The sequence below is a fragment of the Rhinichthys klamathensis genome, unplaced genomic scaffold (genome assembly GCF_029890125.1).
Source record: "Rhinichthys klamathensis goyatoka isolate OS25496 unplaced genomic scaffold, OSU_Roscu_1.1 h1tg000040l_1, whole genome shotgun sequence".
Lineage (NCBI taxonomy): Eukaryota > Metazoa > Chordata > Actinopteri > Cypriniformes > Leuciscidae > Rhinichthys > Rhinichthys klamathensis.
In genome coordinates, this window is record NW_026606587.1 from 3,962,566 (window position 1) to 3,984,519 (window position 21,954).

The 21,954-nt window shown below is 37.6% G+C and overlaps 1 protein-coding gene across 4 annotated transcripts; it reads right to left on the minus strand.

Moving 5' to 3' along the window:
* Positions 1–1,687: 1,687 nt before the first annotated feature.
* Positions 1,688–21,700, minus strand: rbm39b (RNA binding motif protein 39b). Of its 4 annotated transcripts, XM_056246665.1 has the most exons (17): positions 21,461–21,700; positions 21,249–21,292; positions 21,070–21,129; positions 16,309–16,361; positions 16,011–16,205; positions 10,420–10,485; positions 10,162–10,305; positions 7,925–8,042; positions 7,655–7,807; positions 7,429–7,566; positions 7,274–7,339; positions 6,274–6,478; positions 6,062–6,142; positions 3,609–3,723; positions 3,393–3,498; positions 2,558–2,636; positions 1,688–2,454 (listed from the first exon to the last, which is right to left on the minus strand). In XM_056246665.1, exons 3-17 carry the CDS (start codon positions 21,118–21,120, stop codon positions 2,354–2,356), a joined length of 1,671 nt encoding a protein of 556 aa, XP_056102640.1. In that variant the 5' UTR covers positions 21,121–21,129; positions 21,249–21,292; positions 21,461–21,700; the 3' UTR covers positions 1,688–2,353. The 4 variants fall into 4 exon arrangements, with proteins under 4 accessions (XP_056102640.1, XP_056102641.1, XP_056102639.1 ...); XM_056246666.1 differs by lacking the exon at positions 21,249–21,292 and having other exon boundaries at positions 16,011–16,202; XM_056246664.1 differs by lacking the exon at positions 21,249–21,292.
* Between the last annotated feature and the right edge of the window lie 254 nt (positions 21,701–21,954).

The window sequence follows — 21,954 nt, forward strand, 5'->3', positions numbered from 1 at the left end:
TTTATAATAAATACTGCAATATTCCAATAAAAAAGAAAAGGAAAAAGTAAAAAGAATTGTCCATTTTGATCTCCTGGTGACTTTAAAAGGATAGTTCACCCAAAAATTAAAATGATGTCATATACAACTCATGTCATTCCAAAACCATATGACTTACTTTCTTATTTAGTTTTTCTACAGAAGATGATATTTTTTTATATTATGTTGGTAACCAAACAGCTTTGGTCACTTCTGATCATTCATTGTATGAAAAAAAAAAAAAAAAAGTAAGTCATATCAGTAAGTTTGGAACAACAGTCATTCCAAACTTGACATATTTCATTAAAGGTAGGGTAGGCAATTTCCTAGCGGCAAGCAATTGCAAGCTAGCTTTGAAAGCATTAGATCCCACCCTCCCTTCAGAGCGTCTACAAAGCCACATCTCCTCCAAAACACATGAACACACAGGTCACGCACAGCAGTCTGCAAAGCGTCATTAGAGACGGTGTTACATTACCTTATGATTCAAAGCACATAACATTACTATAAATAATGAATGTAAACAACTTACAGAGCTATATATGTTTTGTGCTGTTTAATGCATTTGAAAAATGCTGTGTTCCTCAGTGCATAACTTACATTTCACAGGTATATTATAAAGTTATGCAAATATTTCCATTATACTGCTAAACTTCACAGTGAACGTGTGCCAGTGCACGCCAAACGGAATCCAATAATTCTGACTAAAATATACATTTAGCTAAAATATTTGTTGTTGAACATTAAATGTACCTTATGTAGAATTTTAAACCTTTAAGTAAGTGTATTTTTATGGTAGCAGTAACTGTAAAGGGACTATTGTAATATCGTAAATCATGTGTATGCTAATATAGGCTAATTACTGAGCTCAGATGAACTTGTTTTTAAAATCTTTTTGAGCAGTGTTAAATTTGCATTATGGAACCAAATCAACTGACAATGAGTCAGACTAACTGAAAAAAGCCTGGCCTAAATTGTTTTATGGAACAGGCCTCTGACTGCTGCATTTTCATTTCGGTGTTGATAGTGTTGGCATAGGAATGCGTAAATCTAAGTCCGAGGAAGTGAACAGCTCCGGGTAAAACGTCACTGGTTCCCATCTCTTAATTACAGTTACGACATGGCGTGAACGCAGCATAAGCTCATTGTTTTGGTTGAGGAGGAACTGTAAACGTTTCCTGCTGTTTGTTTCTGGCACTCTGTGCCTTCAACTCTGGATAACCTCATTGAACACGCTGATGACGTGTGATGTTTGCGTGAGCAGGGTGCGAGGAGGTATGGAAATACATACGTCGACAGGCAGCAAGAGTCAAGGACATCGTGTCATTGCATTTGGACCGGATGCAATGATTGGACGAATCTTTTTTGGTCCTGAGACTTCCACAGAAGATGTATGTACTTTTATTATTGATTGCTATCAGGACGTGAAAAGAGTTTCAACCAGAATAACAAAGTGCTTATGAAAAAAATTGCCTACCCTACCTTTAAGTGATGATAGAATTGTATTTTTTGGGTGAACTATCCCTTCTATACTTACGAAAACTTCATTATTCAATTAACCAGATTGTAAAACAACCTAACAGCTCCCTCCAGAGGTGTTCTGCTCTTAATAAAACTGGATCTGGTCTACCAACACGTCATAACATCATGAATACAAAGACAAAACTCATTTTTACACAGTGTTGTGAAAGTCATTTAATCGTAGAAGATTTTTAGAAAAATCAATTCTTGATAATGAAAAGTTATAAATTCAACGTTGTTTTAGAAAGCTAAACAGCTTGAGTAGACTCTCTCCAGAAAGAAGAAACAAAAACAATTCAAATTTTTTTGGTAGTCTTTTGTTGTTTAAAAGTGAAACAGAATGAAAAAAAATGTACCGGTACTAATAGTTCACAACACAATGTCTGTCTTGAAAAGATGAAGATCAATGAAAACTTTCTTGACTTGACGACCAAACAGCAGAAGAAACCTTCTTTCTATCCTTACAAAAACAAACAAAGAAGGTAAAATACCTTTTAAAAAAAACCCAGAATCTTCAAAACTGGTTTCCAAGAGTCAAGAACTCATCTAGAGAGGGTGACGGTGTTACAGGTTTTCACTTATCAATACACCACTGTACATAAAGCTGAGAGCTGGTCTGAAGTTTGCTTTTGCAATTACAAGACTGAAAATGCAGTCCAACTGTGAAATCTAACTTCATACATTAAGCGGCCCTCAATGACAGGACTGTCTCAGGCCCACAAGCAGTTCATTTGGGAAGGGGTACAGATGCACGGGTTCCAGATGAAGCAGGGTCAGTAGGTGGAAGGGGTCCGATCCGAAGCGACGGGCTGGATCACCGGTTCATGGGCCTCAGGAGCTCTGTGGCTGTGGCAGCGTCTGGAAACAGGTTATGGTATGTAGGGAGGGGCACGTAGGCAGCTGTGATCATTTTACCTGTAAAAAGGAAAGAGATTGCGATTAATGTCACACACAGCCCATGTAAGCAGTCCTATATAGAAAAAAACTTGGTAGATGGGAGAAAATGGGACAGGCTTACCTGCAAACCACCGCCCGTGCAGAGCGCTGACAACCGACATTGCGACTGGGATGGTTGGACATTTTACATAAACATTTCCCTGCAAAAGCAAAAGTGAGGATTTGTCATATTGGGGGAATAAAAAAGAAATGGCTTTGATAATCTTAAATGTAGCCCTAAAATGTAAGGGTGTAAAAACACACTTCTGGTTCGCTATCTTTGTGGGGACTCACTATAGATGTAATGGTTTTTATACTGTCCAAACTGTCCCCTTACACTTACCCATCACACTCACACTCGCTCAGAATTATTGGCACCCTTGGTAAATATGATCAAAGATGGCTGATTATTTATAAATAAATCTGCATTGTAAATCCTTTTGATATTTCATTCCAAAAATGTACAAAAATCTAACCTTTCATTGAAGTAAAATAATTGAAATTGGGGGGGGGGGATCACAATGAAATGTGCTTTTGTTTTCATATTTTCAATTCTTTTAATTCTTAGATTTTTGGTCTAAGAACTCCTGATTTACAAACATACATTTATTTAATTTGTCATTTTATTTTAATTTCAGAATTATTGTGAGTGTGTGTGTGTGTGTGTGCACATGCGCAAGCATGTTTATAAGCAAAATGCAGTCCCCGTGGGAAGGAAAAAAACAGATCCGAACGCAAAAGGTGTAGCAATTTAGTATAAATTGTTAGGTAATTTATCGCTTACATTTTTTATTTAAAAAAGAAGAAGCAAGTAGTAAGTCTTAAACCATCCAGAGTTTAAATTTTGTACTAAAAACAATGGAATTTTAACAGGGGTGTGTAGACAGTGTAGCCACTGTATAAAGGTGATCACTTACTTCAGCAGAGTTCTTGTCGACGTATATGTGAACAACTCCTCCATGTTTTTTGCACTCTTCGATGACATCATCCTGTATCTCCATGTCCCAGCCAGGTTCGTTTTCCCTACAAAGCAACGCATCAAGAAGTTTATTTTTTCAACCAGGACTTATATTATTTGACATCACATACACCAAGGAAAAGGAAGGAACGTTTTAATAATTAGTACAACTCACATCTGTGGACTGAACATGTTGGAGAGCTGTAAACAATGTGTGGCCAGAGGCTGGGTTGGAAGGTTCATAGCTTGGTTCATCCCGTGATTGGGAAGAAGAGGAGGTGCGGATGAGGCTGTAAGTGGCACAAAAACACAAATAACTGTCACTATCACAGTTAAGCATCATATTGTAGGTGCATACAGTGCTTAGCATAAGTGAACACACCGATGCTAAAGTTGACTAAAAAGAGGAATAAAAAAAATCATCTTTTGGAAATTGATCTTAAGGCCTTAATTAAAAAAAAATTTATTTGTGAATGAAATGAATAATGTATCATAAATAAATAAATGTTCTTCCTTAAAGCTGCTGTCCGTAACTTTTTTAAGTTAAAAATAATCCAAAATAATTATATTAAAAAAAAACATATTCTGCCAGTGGTCAAAACTATCTGCTTGCCATAGCTAGATTCAAAACGGTTAGCTTGTAATAATGATTTTAATTCCAGTGGTACTGGTGGGTTTCCGCGGGAAATTCGAGCATGTCTTTGCGTCACACATAAAGAAGGAGTTTCGGCTAGCCGGCTATACTGCGCGTGACGAGATGTTTAGATGTATAGGCTTTTCTCGCAGCACTTTACATAATTAAACTTATGGCATCCAGAAAGATCCAAACAACAATCATCAGTGTCAACTGGAGATTCAGCAGTTATAAAACCCAAAAGACTTCGTACTTCGGATTTAAGGTGGCTAGAGAAAGAGAAAGAAACCGTCTCATGCGAACACAAGGATTTAAACATCGGCGGGGCTTTTGAAAAGTGCGTGAACTCCGTGTTTTGAAGGGGTTCAAAACGGAAGAAGAGACGGCTTTTTTCTGCTGAACAAGTAAGACATTTCAATAGTTCAATCGTGTAACAGTACGTTTTCTTAATTCACACAGTTATGGAGTTTCCTTGGTTGTGCCTTTCTCGTTTTGCTATTATGGAGAATATGAATTCTGAACTACACAGGTAACCATAAAACACATTAAATTTAACATTAGTCACGCAATCCTGATGTTGTTAACATGAACAATTTGAGAACAAAGTAGGCTATAATTTGCACGGTTGCTGTAAATCGCGTTGATTAAATCTAACGAAGCTTATCATGTCGAATGCTTTTCCCCCCTTAGTTGGTCAGAACAAAAATGGATGTTACTTGTTCAGAAGACATTTTCTTATGAAAATTCTTATGTTGGTCAAACTTTCAAAAAGTGAATCTGTGATTCTGTATGACGGTATCCACACAGCGCGGTGACTGACAGCACCACTCGCCTCAAAGCACTGTGTTCATCCGCGCTGTTTCATGCCGATTTACAACCCACGTAAAGATGATAATTCCGGGAATCACTGCAGTTACAGATTTCGAACAGAGAGATGGCGACAAAGAGGAAAAGCTACGGACTGCAGCTTTAAAATACAGGGTGCATAAGTCAGGTCACCCCTATGTTAAATTCCCATAGAGGCAGGCAGAGTTTTATTTTGAAAGACCAGTTATTTCATGGATGCAGGATACTATGCATCCTGATAAAGTTCCCTTGGCCTTTGGAATTAAAATAGCCCCTCATCATCACAGCCCCTCATCATCACATACCCTTCACCATACCTAGAGATTGGCATGGGGTACTTTCCATAAGATCATCTCTTAATGCAAATCAAACCAGCTATTAGGCTAACTGAAATAAAACCATGCCAATCTCTAGGTATGGTGAAGGGTATGTGATGATGTGGGACTATTTTACTTATGCCCCCTGTATTTTAAGGAAGAACATTTATTTATTTACGATACATTAATCATTCACAAAGAAAATTGGTGTCCTTAAAGGTTGGATTTTTCCTCATTTTTTTTAAATTAAGGCATTAAGATCAATTTCCAAAAGATGAGTTTTTATTTCTCTTTTTAGTCAAATTTAGCATGGGTGTGTTCACTTATGCTAAACACTGTATATTATGCGAATCGGGAAATAGGGCTCTTGAAATAACTGTCACTCTCACAAAATTGGACTGTTAAGCCTTCTAAAGAACAAATAATTGGTGGGAACAGGACAGCAGGTCAACAAGGTCTGTTTGGATTTATCAAATCTCCTCCGGAGACAAATTCTCAAGGCCTCAGTGCACTTTAAATTAATCACATCAGACACATAGGATCATATTTTATTTCAATATGTTAAGTCGCAAAGCCTCACTGGGATTTTAGAATCTGTCCTGTCTTTTATGAATGAGATATAAGTACAATGAGGTTGATGAAGATCTGTGTATCTGTTTTCTCTGATGAAGGTTTATATTAAAGTGAAAGGTGCAATTTGACATGGTTACTCGGTGGCATCTGTCATATGACCAGATTTTGCTTTAGTTTAGATCAAGACATTTAGATCAAGGTACACAGCACATTCAATGGATTCTAAGATAGGAATATGAAAATGACTCAAATACACACCATTTGCCAGATTTCCAAATGTCACAGAGCCGCTCATCTGTAAGGCATGCTTGGCAGCGGCAGGAATCTGCAGTCCTGTGCCTAAAAACATCCCAGACACATTTCAATGAGTTTACAACAATGCAATATCACTTGGAATAATAAATGCAAAGTAGGTTGAAACAGTCATTGGCACATCTGAGAGACAGTAACACGTAGGGTTCAATCTGTACCTTCTGCGAGTCTTGCCATCAGCTGAAGACGACCCGTCGTGCCCAAGTCAATGCCAGTTCTCTCCAGTTCATCATTGTCCAAGAAAGAGCTGGCCGAGGACGCATCCGAACGCTCTGTAACATGACCCACCTTCATTGGCCGCCCCGCAAGCTCAAAACCATTTAGCTGCTCCAGGGCTTTTTTTGCACATTCTGCATCTGCAAACTGCACAAAAAGACAGCCAATCAGCATGGGAATGGTGAAATAGAACTGTCCTTGTCTTTTTGAAATGAAAGTCAGAAGATTTATTAAAATAAAAATAAAAAAAAGCTACAGAAATTGGTCATTCAGAAATGGCCTCACAACTAGGGCTAAACAATTAATAATAAATCCAAGACCTTAATATGATGGTGGAATTGTTAAATCACAAAGGTTGGGATTTAATTAAACAAATATATGCGCTACATATGCATATACACTGTAATGAGAAGTACTTATAAACAGGATGTAATCAACAAAAAGAGAAGATTTAAGAACCACCTGCAGTTTTGCAGCCAAAATAAAAGCTTGAACAATTATAGTTAGAAAATAAGGAAATTATAATAGCATTGAAGACACAGTATTGTAATTTACTGTAAAATAAAATTATTATATTATCTCAAATTTCTTAAATTTTACAATAGTAATATTTCTTATTTTGTTCAATAATAATAATATTTATTATTAATAATAATAATGGTCATATAAATATATAAACAGACATTTTTGGTCAAATTGTGCAGCTCACAAACAAGCACAGCAAACCTGGAGATTATTTTTTGAAAACCACTGCAATCATAATTTTTAGAAAATGTGAAAAACTGCAATTATATTCTTTCACCAAATCACAACCACGAAGGACCAATAGGGAAGGACCAGAATTTTCGACTAGTCATCAACTGACTGACTAGTAAGTTAGATAAATAAAATGTAGCATATGGCCACTTTATCATTAGTAAATTTGCATTTTGATGAACTCACTGATATGAAGCCGTATCCTTTCGACCTGCCTGTCTCACTGTCCATCATTAGCTGGATGCCTTCAATCTGAAATGAGACAAATAACTCAGACTGATTAGCAGATTCACTTACTGTTAGTTTTATGCATGCAAAACCATTTCAAAAGCCAACCACACCTTTCCGAACGGCTCAAAGATACCCCTGAGCATGTCCTCAGTAATATTGAAGTGCAGGGAGCCCACGTACAGCCGCATGGGCCCTGCACCACCTCTCTGGAGCATGCTGGCCATGGCTGCGGCCCTGTTCTTCTCAGCCTGAAATATGCAAACAATTCAACAAAATGATTAACATGCAGTGAATTAGTAATCAGACCGTGGATTTGAATTGTGTTGATGCTCTGACCTGCGAAGCCTGGACTATGATAGGCACTCCCAGAACTCTCTGCCCCGTCAGGCCGATTGCCAGCGGTACTGATGTGGCCTCCACAAACTCAATATAGGCAATGCCCTTTGACCTCCGAGAGTTTCTATCCGAGATCATCCTTACGTCACGGACCTTAAAAGATGGATATAAAAGCGGTCAGGTGATGTATCCGTCATTTAATATCAGTAAATGGGGAGAAAAATTAACCAAAAATAGGAACCAAGTGTGCTTTAATCTGAGGCATCATACTTTTCCCACTGCGGAGAAGAATTCTTCCAGATCTCTGGGTCTAATTCTGGCAGCGAGCTGCATGCAGAACACTGTACGGGCGTCTCTCTCCTCTGGGCTCAGATTATCTATTGGTTGCCTGTTTAAAGAAACACACAGGTGTCAACCACTGAAACGCAAATCATTCTCTCTGGAAATAAAGCTTATGACCGCAAATGAACCTCTCATGGACATTCCCATGACATAAGCCATTCTGTAATCATAAAACAAAGATCATGGCCATTTGATAAAGTTTTTTAAGTGTAATATAAACTACTAGGTTTGAATTCATATCTCTTGGCTACAAGATACTGCATAGACATAAAAATCATGTTCTGAGTTCTGCATAATCCAACACACAGGTAATCTTATTTTTTGTAATGTCTCTCAACCATCTCTCTTTCTACAGTCTTTCTTCAGATCTCCCTCTTGTTCACTCTCTCTCTTCCACCATCATGAGTGGACACAATCACTGCTGATTGGCTACATGCGTGTTGTGGTGCTCGGTCCGATCCACTTTCAACAGCGTCTCAGCAATGGCTTACTGCACCTTTAATAAATATTATTATATTATACTTTTTTTCATGTCAGGCCAAATGGACCTTAACATTCTCTATTAAATTAATACATTGTGTATTTGTGTACTTTTAGACAATTTTGAACAACATTAATTAATTTAATCAACGACACATTTATGTAGATCTATATAGCCCTTAATTTTGATATCAAATAAGATTTTATAGTAAATATGATACAAAACTCAGATCAACTCTTTGTGAGTGAATCAAGTTAATAAAGTTAACATAGTATACTATAACAATGTAATTATTTTTCGGTCTATGATTTTTAACAAGACAAAAACCTTTTAAAACCTTTTCATGTCAGGCCAAATGGCCTGGAATATACTCTTTTAAAAAGACATTTTCTTTTTATTGATTAGCCTATTTTGAACAACATTAATGCATTTAATCAATGAAACAACCTAGAGCTTATAGCAAGATTACAGAGAGCAGTCGACTTGACGTACAGTATTACTGTGAGACAGAAGGTGAAAGATTAACCTCTAAAACCTTTTAAAGTTGAACGTCAGCTCTGTCCGGAGGCTTCCTACCGCAACGATGAAAGTAGCGATTTTACCATATCAATCTGAGCGCAAGTCCGATGATGAAACATTGGAAGAACTGGTTATTCAACCCGAACCTCCATCGCAAGGACGATTTGAGCAGGACGTTCCCCAGTGATTCACTACTCAGTTTGACGTACATTATGAAATGTTGCAACTGTAATTCCTCAACATCAGCATTAACAAGAGTATGTCCATCAACAAATCGATGTGTATATTTCTAATTTATTGCAGTGCACATGCGGGATCAATAACGGTGCATGTTCGCCCAGCACTAACGTGAATGACTTATTTAACAAACATTTGTAAAACAAATCTTGCTCTATCCTTTATCTTTACTTAAAGTAGTAAGAATGACAGACAATCTGCATTAATAGTCACACTTTCAGGTAATAGTGGCTAACAGCTGATTAGCAGAAGTATTTCAGTAACACCGTAATAACGATTAGCCGGAAATTTACACAAAATACAACACAAAACTAAGTATTTTGAACACCCAGTAGAAAATATATACATCAATAATTATTCATACTTACAGGTTGTGATTCTGAGGAGCAAGTTAGTCCAAATAAATTGGGTACAGACCCATCTTTCAAGGGCAAGCGTTTTGAGAATCCCACGTTGAACTCCGAGATTTGAGAAGCAGTCTTCAGTGAAATGACATTTGAGGGCGGGTCAAGTTTTTCGCGGGCATACGACATTGGCGGGCATTATGCAAATGTATCTTCTAGTGACATAGAACCATAAAGCAGTAGGATTCTAATGAAAAACGACTCGTAAAGGCGGTTCAGAGTCAATTCTTTCTTTTGGGAGACAATAACTTTGTTTATCATGCACTTTCGACTTTACAACTTTGCAGAACATTTACATTCACAAACAGCTATATTAGACACTGCATGAAAGGGATATTCGAAAAACCATAATAGGGACACTTTAAAAATAACTGCATCTACCAGTTCAGTTCTTCTTCTCATTTTAAGTACACCAAGATGGCTAATTTCGCTATGCCTTATCTAGTGTAATTTAAAATAGCATGGCTATGGAATAACTTGTGGAAATACTTCAATACTACAGCAGACAGTGATGAGTGTCTCACCTGACAGGGCTTTTGTCCTTCTTAAAAGGGCTTCTGTCCTTCTTAAACGGGCTTCTGTCCTTCTTAAATGGGCTTCTGTCCTTCTTAAACGGGCTTCTGTCCTTCTTAAATGGGCTTCTGTCCTTCTTAAACGGGCTCCTGCGACTAGAATCAGAATACTCCATCAGTCTGTGTTTATTACCCATCTGTGTATCATTACTAAAGACAAACACTAACATTCAGCACACAACAGGCAACCAGAGTTACAGATGAGATCACCTGTGTTTGGTGAAATGTTGTGGGCCGGTCTTCCCTCCGGGACCACCATTTAATTTCGGCCCCATACTATGACATATAAAACAAGGGTTTGTCTCAGTGTTAAACTAGTCAACTTTCAGCCACTGTGGCCATGCGAGGGCTACTAGTACATACTGGTGCAAGGGGGCAAGTATACATTGAAAACCAAATGCTGTTTTAGCCAAGGAAAAACTATTGGTTAGAGGTCAAAAGTCATTTCATAGAAGAATTTATTTATAATGATAACCCAAATCAGACCTAACATGAGCTGTAAGTTTGATATGTGATTATATTGGCTTTGGTAGACGACAAGTGTGAGCAGTGAGACAAGTTTTATATTCTTTAGAAATCATATTAAATAGCTAAATTCAAGGGGGGAGAACTACACTATCCATAATCCTGAAAGGAGATCCTCCTTAAATCCACCAATCAGAGATGACATTGCTGTTACCATGAAAACAAGAACCATGCCATAAGACCAGAGCGATCAGTAAAATTATATCATATTTTCAATATTTTATATATGTATTTGTTAATATTATAATATTACCCCCATATACTTTAGAAAATATATGTGGGGAAAAATACTTCAGGAACCATGTTCACTGAAGAAGTGGGCAATTACTGTTTGCTCTTTAAAAGTGTCATGAAATCCCCCTGTTTTAGTCTAGTCGTTCACACCTCTGAGTTGAACAAGTCTCAAAAAATGGGCGTGTAAAGCTGTGGAAAAGTGGGAGAGTAGAAGGTGGGAAAAGGGGACACAATCATCAATAAAACAACACACCTGCAATACACTTAATATAAAAGACACAAAATATGACCGTGGAGAAAAAAACAAACAAAAATAAAACAGTTGAGGACACCTTGATGCATTTTAAAAATGTAACCCTATGACAACAAGTTCCCAAGAACGAGGAAGAAATGCGGAAGAACATTTAAAAGGTCTAATAATATTTTTATTACATTTACGAGCACTACAGTCTCTGAACAAACGAGACGTGTCAGTTTAACACAGAAAGAACAAAGGCATAGTTCCTATTTTGTCCATTCTTCTTTGAAAGAGAATGGACATCATTTTATTCTGTGTATTAGAATAATCCATCGTGTTCATGATCAGACAGACGGCTGTATCATTGTCCTTATTTGTACATATAATTTATTTGACGTGATTAAATATATGCACATATACGGTGCAGGTTCATCTTTAGAGCACTAGAGTAGAATACAGGTGAAACTCGAAAAAATAGAATATCGTGCGAAAGTGCAAAAACCTTTCACAATATTCGAATTTTGAATTTGGGGTTTTCATAAGCTGTAAGCCATAATCATCAAAATTATAAGAAATAAAGGCTTGAAATATTTCACTTTGCATGTAATGAGTCTATATATTAGTTTCACCTTTTAAGTTGAATTACTGAAATAAATGAACTTTTGCACGATATTCAAATTTTTCGAGTTTCACCTGTATGAAACGTGTGTAGTGATGCACTGATGTGAAAATTTGTGGCCGATACCGATAACCAATATTAGTATTGCTGTTATGGCCGATACCGATATTTACCGATGTCGATATCTCTGTATAGAAAACACATAGCGAGGATTAGGGCTGCACGTATTGGTAAAAAATTACATTGCGATATTTTATTTTTCTGCGATATACAGGATATTGTGATATAAAAACAATTTCACCAGATGACTTGAATAGCTCTATTTGGAAAGAATGAATCATTGTAGAATGACTGGGGTGGTTTTGTCATGGAGTAAATCTGCATAGAAACTAATATTAATAGAATGTTAACTAATGTAGTTAACTAGACTTTAATAAATGGAACCTTATTGTAAAGTGTTTCCGATTTATGTCTCTTGAGTTCAGTGTTGGACAGATCAGTTGTTTTAACCATTCATTAAAGTGAATCGGTTCAAAGGAGTCATTAGTTCGCGAATCGGACGTGTCATTAACGGACCACGGCACACGTTGTGTGATTATCCAGGCAGTTTAGAACATCGCACAAGATTAGTCTCAACACAGAAAACATTTCATCACTAGATAGATTTTTTTTATTTTTTTTTATTGAAAGTGTGGTTTATGTCATCTGAATGTGTGGAAAGCTTTTCAGAGAAGATAACGCAACGTTATTTTAGCACAATTCACAACCTGTGGTAGTTCAGAAAAAAAAACTTAGGTCTTCCGACCTTTTACCATCGTGTGTTCCCAAAGATATTCAGTCAACTCAATTAGTGATCGACCGATATATCGGCCAGCCGATATATCGGGCCGATATTTGCGTTTTTTACGTGTATCGGAATCGGCCGATACGCGGCTGCTGCGTTCGCCGATAGTTTTTTCCCGGCATTATTTATAGACAGGCGTCCACAGGCAGCTCTGTGCTGCTGGAGACGCTGCAGTTCACGTGCAGACCCTGCACTGCCCCTCCCCCACAACCTGCGCTTCAAGATAACGGTAACTTTTAAACTTTCAAAGCATCTTTTAACTGTTTGACTGCTGAAATATTGTCAAACACTTTGAAAATGGAAACACGTTGCTCTATAACTGTTATGTGGTTGCAACTATATAGCTAAGCAAGTTTGTGGGTCCAAATGGAAAACGCGAATGACTCGTCTATAAAACTGCTTGCTTGCCATTGTATTTAGGGAGCTGCAAATAGCTGTAGGCTATCCGTTCAGTATGCATTTGGGCTGTCAATGAATATTCTAAATACGAATATATATTCGAATAGTTTAAAAAAACTGAATTTTGAAGGTGAAAATTAATATTCTAATGTGGAAAAACACGCCCGCGGTAGCAGACTAACGTTACCACAGCACAGCTCGCTCGGAGCGCTCAGTGTCGGTTCTATGTACTGTGAAACTTCAATTAATGTATTTGTTTCAATCACTGAATGAAGCCTGCTATATACCTTAAATTGCTTGCACAAAACTCTTGATCAGCACTCAACATTTGTTTGTTGTTCATTTAAACCGGTATGCGCGGAGAGCGTGAGGGTGAGGGTGAGTGCGAGAGAGAGAGCGCCTGCGAGTCCGGGCGAGCCAGAGTGAGCTCTGCGGTCTTGGCCATTAGTTGATTTACTCGGTTTTTTTTGTAGTAATACGTTGTCAAATATGTTTAAACTCAAATAAGCTACTTTATACTAGTAGTTATGTCTCTTTGTATTAATTTGTCCTGTTGACGTAATGCGCGTCATTGACCAAATGCACGACGATATGTTCAAATATGTTTTTTAGAGGGAATATGCAAACGCCATTTGAGCAATTTTGACAGCCCTAGTATGCGTACGGTAGCTGTTACGAACACTGTTCATAGGATTAAGTAATACCAACGTTGTTCCGTGCTTTTTGTGGGAGATTTATTCAGCGACCACCTGGCTGAGGTTTGGACGCGTGTGGTGTGTGTCTCCCTCGCCATCGCAGTGATATTAGAGACTAGACATGCTCATTTTATTTTATGTAGAAAAATTTAAACCATGGCAGTAAATAGTTCGTTACTTTTAAAATGAAGTACAGTGTGCACTGTGCACTTTATTATGCTGGTTGCTACTGTGTGCAATAGTGTAATTATTTTATTTATGCTTAAATATTTATTTTCAGCAGTGAAATTTTTTTTGTTCTACCTCATGTTTTTAATATTTGTTAAATATTGTTTATCTACTTGTTCTTGTTCTACCTCACATGTTTTTACTATTTGTTAAATATTGATTTTTTTACGTTAAATAAATGTTACTTTTATTAAATTGAGACCTGTAACATTTGTTAACATCATGTCATTTTTATGATGTAAATTGAGGGAGCAAAATGTATCGGCTCCAAATATCGGCTCAAGAAAATCGGCAGCCCGTATCGGTCATCGGCTAAGGCTGATGGGAAAAAAATCGGTATCGGCACTAAAAAATCCATATCGGTCGATCCCTAAACTCAATTCATTAATATGCGCGAGGGAGGAAGAGAGAGAGAGTAAGACAGTTTGAAGAGGTGAGTGCACGCGGGCGACCGGGGCTTTCACTCTCTCTCTGCTCGTTCTCTCAGTTAAACAAGCGCAGCAGTCAGTCATCTACATCACTCACCGGTCAAATAAGGCTTTGGTGGGACAAAAATATGCGGCTGACAGAAAACAGCGCGCAAGTTCCAGTCTTCTTGCGCTTGATGTTTAACTTTAAACTGACAGAACTTGCGCTCGTAATGTATGCGCCTGTGCAAAAACAAACATCCCCGCCCCCACACTCACATCTACACGCACGTCAAAAACACAGGAATGATTATCGGCCTGTTCACATCGGCCCTATTTTGACATCGGAACGATACCGATGTGTAAAAAATTTACCATATCGGCCGATATATCGTGCACCACTAAACGTGTCCATAAAAACTTGAAACATGCTTACTCCTGTTTGTATATGTTCTTTGATCCGCGTTGCGAGCATTGTTAAACTCATCGCCGCATTCTGCACAGAAACCGTTCTTATGCTATTATGCATGTTGTTTGAATTCTCTGCTGTAATGCGCTCTCATGAGTTATACAGTGATTGAGTTAAAAGAGTTCATTATCATGAATAAATTCAGAGAAGCGCTCAGAAACGGTTGACGTCAGCTCGTTCGTCCAGCCCCTTCTGGAGCCCCGGCAGACAATCACCACTCCTGATCTTGCCGGTATTACGCACTGACGTTAGAACCCGTGACGTTGCTCCGACTTTGCTTTTCAAACCGGAAGACAGAAATTGCTCTAAAAAAATGCAAAAATAACTAATTTCCACTTATGAATAAACTTAATGAGTACCTTTAGTGTTTTTAGTGATGTGCAGTCTGTACATATCTGTTCACATCTCAAAAAATGTGTTTTGGGGTTTCATGACTCTTTAAAAGCAATATATATTATTATATTGGGGAAAAAAAAAAACTTCTTGAACCTTGGTCAATGAGGGTGCTGTCACACTTCGTTCGATTGGTTGGTCCGAACCAGAGTTCAATTGCTCCCCTGCCCTTCCCCCACTGGTCTCTGTTCACATTATTTTATTAGGGCCCCAACTACAGACCCGGTACACTTGCTTCATGAAACTATAGCCGTTTACCCATGTAACTAGGTAACGGCTATGACGGAGAAGGTGCCAAAATGGATAGAGTTGCTCGTATCACTTTTGTTGTACTTTTTTTTTAACCTTTGGTTTTGTTTCCAAAGAGTCAACACATAATGGCATCTATCTGCCATCAATGTACTGCAAATGTTCAAAAGAATGCGGGAGACCATTTCTGCTCAAGGCAGGCAGAAATTAGATATACATTCACTCTGCTTGGAGTGCGTCAAACACGCTTGTCAGAAACGTGAGTGAAAGCACCCACAAACACACAGTTATATACATACGTCATTAAAAGCGGTTCACTTCCGTGATTTAATACGATTGCAGCCCCTTTGATTGCATTCATAGCAGCAGCGAGACCACCCTTTTTAGGCAGACCCAAGTACGGTTCATGTGTGCGAACCTGAGTTCACATCGTTCAGCGTTCACTTCCTAAAGAAAAATAAGATAGAGCCTCTTCAATGAATGATCAGGGGCTAAACTCACAAGGGGCTTTTGCGTCCACGAAAACGTCCACCACGTTCCTTGCTGCGGGATCGCGAACGCTTGCGCTCTTTGCTCCGTGAACGTCTTCGCTCGCGGCTGCGGCTCTTGCGTTGTTCTCGGCTCTTCTTGCGGCCCCCGCTTCTACTCCTCCGCTGGCCTGGACTCGGACTACGACTGTTGCTGCGTCTTTTCCTACCGGGGAAAAAACCCCCACAATTTCATTCATTCTCATAGTACATTTTACATGAAAAGCTTAACATCAAGAAGAATGAACAGACTACAGAGGGTTTTTGCTTACTTTTTGCTGCGTTCCTCATTATGACCATTGGCGCTAGAGGACTTGCTTTCACCCTGAACAGGATTGATAAAAGAACAACATGAGGATGGAGAGGAAACACTGGAAGTGGAGAGGGGAGGGGGATAAGAGAGAAGACAGAAATGCTACTATTGTTGGCTCCTTCATGATAAATTGCTTGATTTTCCTCATTTTATCACTTTGGAGAAAAGCGTGTGCAAACTGAATATAATCAAATGGTCTGTTCTTAATAATAAGATGTTAGCGGGGATAGTCTTCAACTTTTGAAAACTATCAGTTTAAGTTCAAGGTCTTGACATGTTAGGCCATGTTTTTTTAGGGGACTCTCAGGGCAGTAGTATAGGTACCCTGCACTTTTAAGCCTAAGTCTTGCTGTTGTTATGCTATAGAGATGCTAAAGGGCATTCCAGAGTCGAGGCTGTCAGTCCGTGTGATCTTCCCCAGTTAGCGCAGTTGGACTGTGAGAGCTCGATGCCATCTCTGTCTCACAGCTTGTCCTGAAGCAGACAGGGATTTACACGGCTTAGTCATATCGCCTTGCAAAAGACACCGCATCAAAGTCATCCAAAAAGATACAACTTAAAACCTCATCAAAAGACTTTCAGGGTTTTTTCCTGCATTTTGACAGCTATGACAGGCACTTGTTTTTTTGTTAATTAGAAAAACATTAAAAAATATATAAATTTCTATTTATTTTTAATGATAGAAATGATTATTGGTGATACAGTTTTAAAGGGGTCATGAATTGAGAAATCAAATTTTCAACAATTAAAACATCCTGTAAGTTTCAGAGCTCAAAACCTCATTAGTCCTTCCTCATTCAGTGCAGCTTTGCAAACAGACTTATATTGTAAGATATGGACCCGACAATAGCCGCGTTTCCATTACAGATTTGCGCAAAACTTTTGCGATATTTTCTAAATGTCAATAAAAAACTATTGAAAAATGATGCCGTTTCAATTAACCGATGTAATCTTGCGATAAGTCATTCCAAAAATTATGGCAATGGATGTTGGTAGGTTTACGTATATCTCAGTCACCGCACCAGCCATTATTTTTAATCGAAGGAGACGTAGGCGTAATATCCAAGCATTAATGGCAAGGAAAGCCCCTTATACTTGGGAACGGCCATGTATGAGGTGTTTCTCCCTCCTAATGTTTTAAGGTCTTGATAAAATGTGGCATTTCTTTGTTGTTTAGAATCCAGTATTCCTGTAATACTTTTGTCTTTTATGAGTTTAATGAAGAACTCGGTCTCGGCTTCTGTCCAAACATACCGCGCCATCTACGTCAGGTGACCATTTCCATTGCAGTTTTGCGAAATATTCCTTTTTCAAATTGCCTGAAAAAACACCTCATGCGAGCCTAAACTCCTATATAAATAAATGTATAACATTTATAAATTTACGTGTTTCTATTGGGCTTATTTTCAATTAGCGCACTTTAAAGGCTAATGGAAACGCAGCTAGTAATGCCACAACATGTACATCTAAGTTCTGTTAATAATCAGTTCTGGACTCTTATTTACATCATGTTTGAACTGTTAGTTATGATAAAAGCATTCGTGAGAGTGCAGAAATTGAGCTGCGATGACAAGATCACAGCATTTATGCGCTCAACAGACATGTCGGCTACAATGCTTATCGCTGCACCCTTTCATGCGTCGGGAATAGATCTAAATTTAATGCTAATTAAGTTTGCTTTTCATATGCAAAGATGTGAGCCAATCACAGCAGGGGGCGTTTACACTGAAGTCTCACAACAGACACACCCCTTAAAACAGAGCATTCAAATCAGAGGTCTAAAATAAGGGTAGAAAATGGCCTTTTATTTCTAAATTATGCAGTTCAACCAATGCAGTTCATGACCCCTTTAAGATAAAGAGATACAACTAAAAAGGGCATGCACAAAGCAACGATTTTAGAGACCATCACAAGACTGGGTAGAGAGACAGTATTCATATCTATAAACTTCAATTTCATTTATAGGAGAATTGGGGTCAGAAATTAGTTCTTTTATTCAGCACAGATCCATTAAAATGTACAAAAGTGACAGTAAAGACATTTATAATGTTACAAACCATATTTCAAATCATTTAAAACATTCTATTCATTAAAGAAAGCTGGATTTAAAGTATTAGGGTTTCCTGAAAAATATTAAGCAGCACAACTGTTTTTAAAATTGATTATGAATGTAGCATATTATAATAATTTCTGAAGTATCATGTGATACTGAAGAATAGCTGCAGCTGCAATAATTTCGGTTTTGCCATCGCAGGAATAAATTATTCTTTAAAATATATTAAAATAGAAAACATTTAATTTGAATTGTAATAATATCTCACAATATTACCATTTTTTCCATATTTTTTAATTAAACAATTGCAGCCTTAGTATAAGGCACTTCTTTCAAAAAAAATTTTTTTTTAATTTAGCGCCCCCAAACTTTTGAATGATAGTGTACATTTTTATGCCACTCCACTAGTTTCACCTTCAACAGATTTTTACTCAGTGACATTATGGAAAGGTGAATACTGTCTCTGCTCCATGTCACATTATATTTCACCTATTGCCATTCATTCGCCGTTCTGAAACCGAATAGATTTGATGGTGTAAGGTGGCGGTCTATTTGTTTTATTTTTTTTACCTAAGGGATCAAAGTACATTTATACATTGCGCAATTACTACCTTACTTTTTTTCACAGTTCACACTGGAATCAAAGATGTATTCAGGGGAGTAGAGGTGAGATATCATTAGGCAAGTCTATAAAGAGAGATAGATGGGCATTTATTTGTAATTCAAGATATGCAACTACACAACATAACTCTTTCTCATACACATTACACAATTTTACACTTCAGTCAGGCACAGACAACACATGTAGGGTTTTCTGAGTAGCCATATGACAAGACAAGGAGTTCAGTTCACAGTTTTCACATAAAAAAAAAATCCCATAAAATTCTGTCATCCACCCATGTTGTTCCAAACCTGAATTACTTTCTTCTGAGACATAAGAACTTTAAGCTAAAAATAATAATAATAAAAACTCAACATAAAGGTAACATAAGTAGATAATAAGACAATAATAAAAGGGTTAAAAACTTTGTATGAAAAAAAAAAAAAGTATTTCAAAATAAGAGAAACAAAAAGGTACTTAACTGCTTTAATGAGGGAAAGAACTACATTTACGATGCATTTGTGAAGGAGATATAAAACTTGATTTAAATATGTTGACTATAAATATAAAATCATAATGTAGTTTTTCACCAAGAATTCCACTTTTCACAATTATGAAAAAAATAATCCAGGCTTATGGTATTAATAAAAGCATATACCACCGACTGACAAGCTCATAGCAGGTCTGTCTTTAATGGTTTAAATATCAATTTCCCAATGATGAAAATAAATAGGATTTTGACTTTAAGAACCCAACTGTTGTACACTATGGGCCTGTTTACACCTGGTCACTTCATGCGTTTTTTTTCTGATTCTATCAGATTGTGAAAAGACAAGGTGTAAATGCCCTCTGAAACACTTTCGAGACAGATTTAAATCCGATCACTCAAACCACTTCAAGAGGTATTTTAAAACAAAACGCATTCCAAAACAAAACTGGACAAGTGTAAATGCATCTGGTTGTTGGAATCACGTGTGTAAATTTTACTCCTCCCAAAATATCAACAAAAAAAAAGTGTGAGAGCATGTTATAGCCACATATGAAAGCACCACAGCAAAATGCATCGCCGCAGATGAGTAGCTGAGTATCTCTTCAGCAAACCAACGCGCAAACTACCGCAAATGAAACTGAAAGTATAGTCGCAGATGCTCAACACACAATCTTCATTAAAAGTAGTGAGACTAAAAGATCTTACCAGTGCTAATGCTGCTCTCTCTCCTATTGTGGTCTTTGATCTTGCAGATGATAAATAAATAAAAACGTATATCCGTTTCTTTCGTTGACATGAACTCTGTTAAATTCGCATATAGTGTGGGAATAGAAGATCGGATATATTCGGTTTGTGGAGACACATTTATGTGGCCAAGTGTTATGGAACAGTTAACAAATCAGATAGCTATCCGATCAGGAAAAATACATGAAGTGACCAGGTGTAAACAGGCCCTATATGTATACTTATTTTCATGCTGTTTTTCATCCTTTTTGAAGCCTGAAAGCTCAGTCCTCTTTCATCGCTCTTAAAGGGATAGTTCACCCTAAAATGAAAATTCTGTCATCATTTACTCACCCTCAAGTTGTTCCAAACCTGTATGAATTTCGTTCTTCTGTGGGACCCATTTCCAGCCTAGCAGGAATTTGCGCCATCCTGGTGGCGACTGAGGAAATGTAAGATTTGTTTTTTTTTTTTTCCCAAAAGAAGATATTTGGGGGTAAAAATACTATGGAAGTCATTGGGGTGCTGGGCCTGTTTGGTTACCCATATTCTTCAAAATATCTTCTTTTGTGTTCAGCAAAAGAAAGAAATTCATACAGGGTTGGAACAACTTGAGGGTGAGCAAATGATAACAGAATTTACATTTTTGAGTGAACTATCCTAACCAGAGAAATTTTCTGAATTTGTCATTTCGAGTTCTTCATAAGAATGGAATTCATTCGGACTGGAACAGCGTGAGGGTGAGTAAAGTATGACAGATTTTTTTTTTTTTTTTTTTTGGGTGAATTGTTAATCACTTAAAACCTACAAAAAATGTTAAGATCCGGCAACTTCCGGCCGTGTATCAACCCACCTTCTTATAAGGAGCTTCCAGCATGGCCTCAACATCGAAGTCATCCGCCATTCTGACCTGCTGTAAATGGGAAAAAAAAGCAAAATACGGTTTACAAACATAACCACCCTCACGAGTCATAGTTTATGCTTCTATTTTAGTACTCTTCGACAAAACAAACGGAAAGAGAACCATCTTACAGTCGAGCTGTGGTGCTGCTGTTCTTTAAATAACACGCTCGATTCTGCAGCAAACGTTCTCGAGACACAACAACAACATTACATAAGCAGCTAATTTAAACGCCACATTCATATCCCGACAGACATCTTACTGTAAATAATGTAATATTTACATTTAAATCTGAGCCAAACTCCTAATTAGACCAAGAACTGCTTTTTGACAAAAAATTTACCTGGTTTTATTTAGCACTCCGGTTATCGTCGCGACCTCTGCTACGCGCGTGTGAAGTTTGCCACTCAACACAACTGCAAAACAAACGGTCAGATCCGCCTATAAACAAGCAACACATACACCGAACAATCATTCAAACAAAAAGAGATAACGATGTTTATATCTGTGGATATTTAAGAAGCTCAGTTCTGTTTGTCATGAGGCTTCTCCCCCAACAAGACAACTTCCTGCTTTCCCCAAAATGGACGCTGATAGGGGGCAGGGTTTCCTACCGTTTCGTAATGTAGATAAAAGTCAGGGAAAGAAGATTTTTGTGTTTCTTATTTTTCGGGTGTAGTTATCGGCCTACTTGCAGAATTTGCAGTGCTTCCGTTTCTTTGAATACCCTCGTTGATAGATCTGCTCTGTTATTGCACAATTTCCACATGCATTGCAGAAACTAGCGTTTTGTTTATTTAATTATTTTCTTTTAATATTAATTTTATTTAATTATTT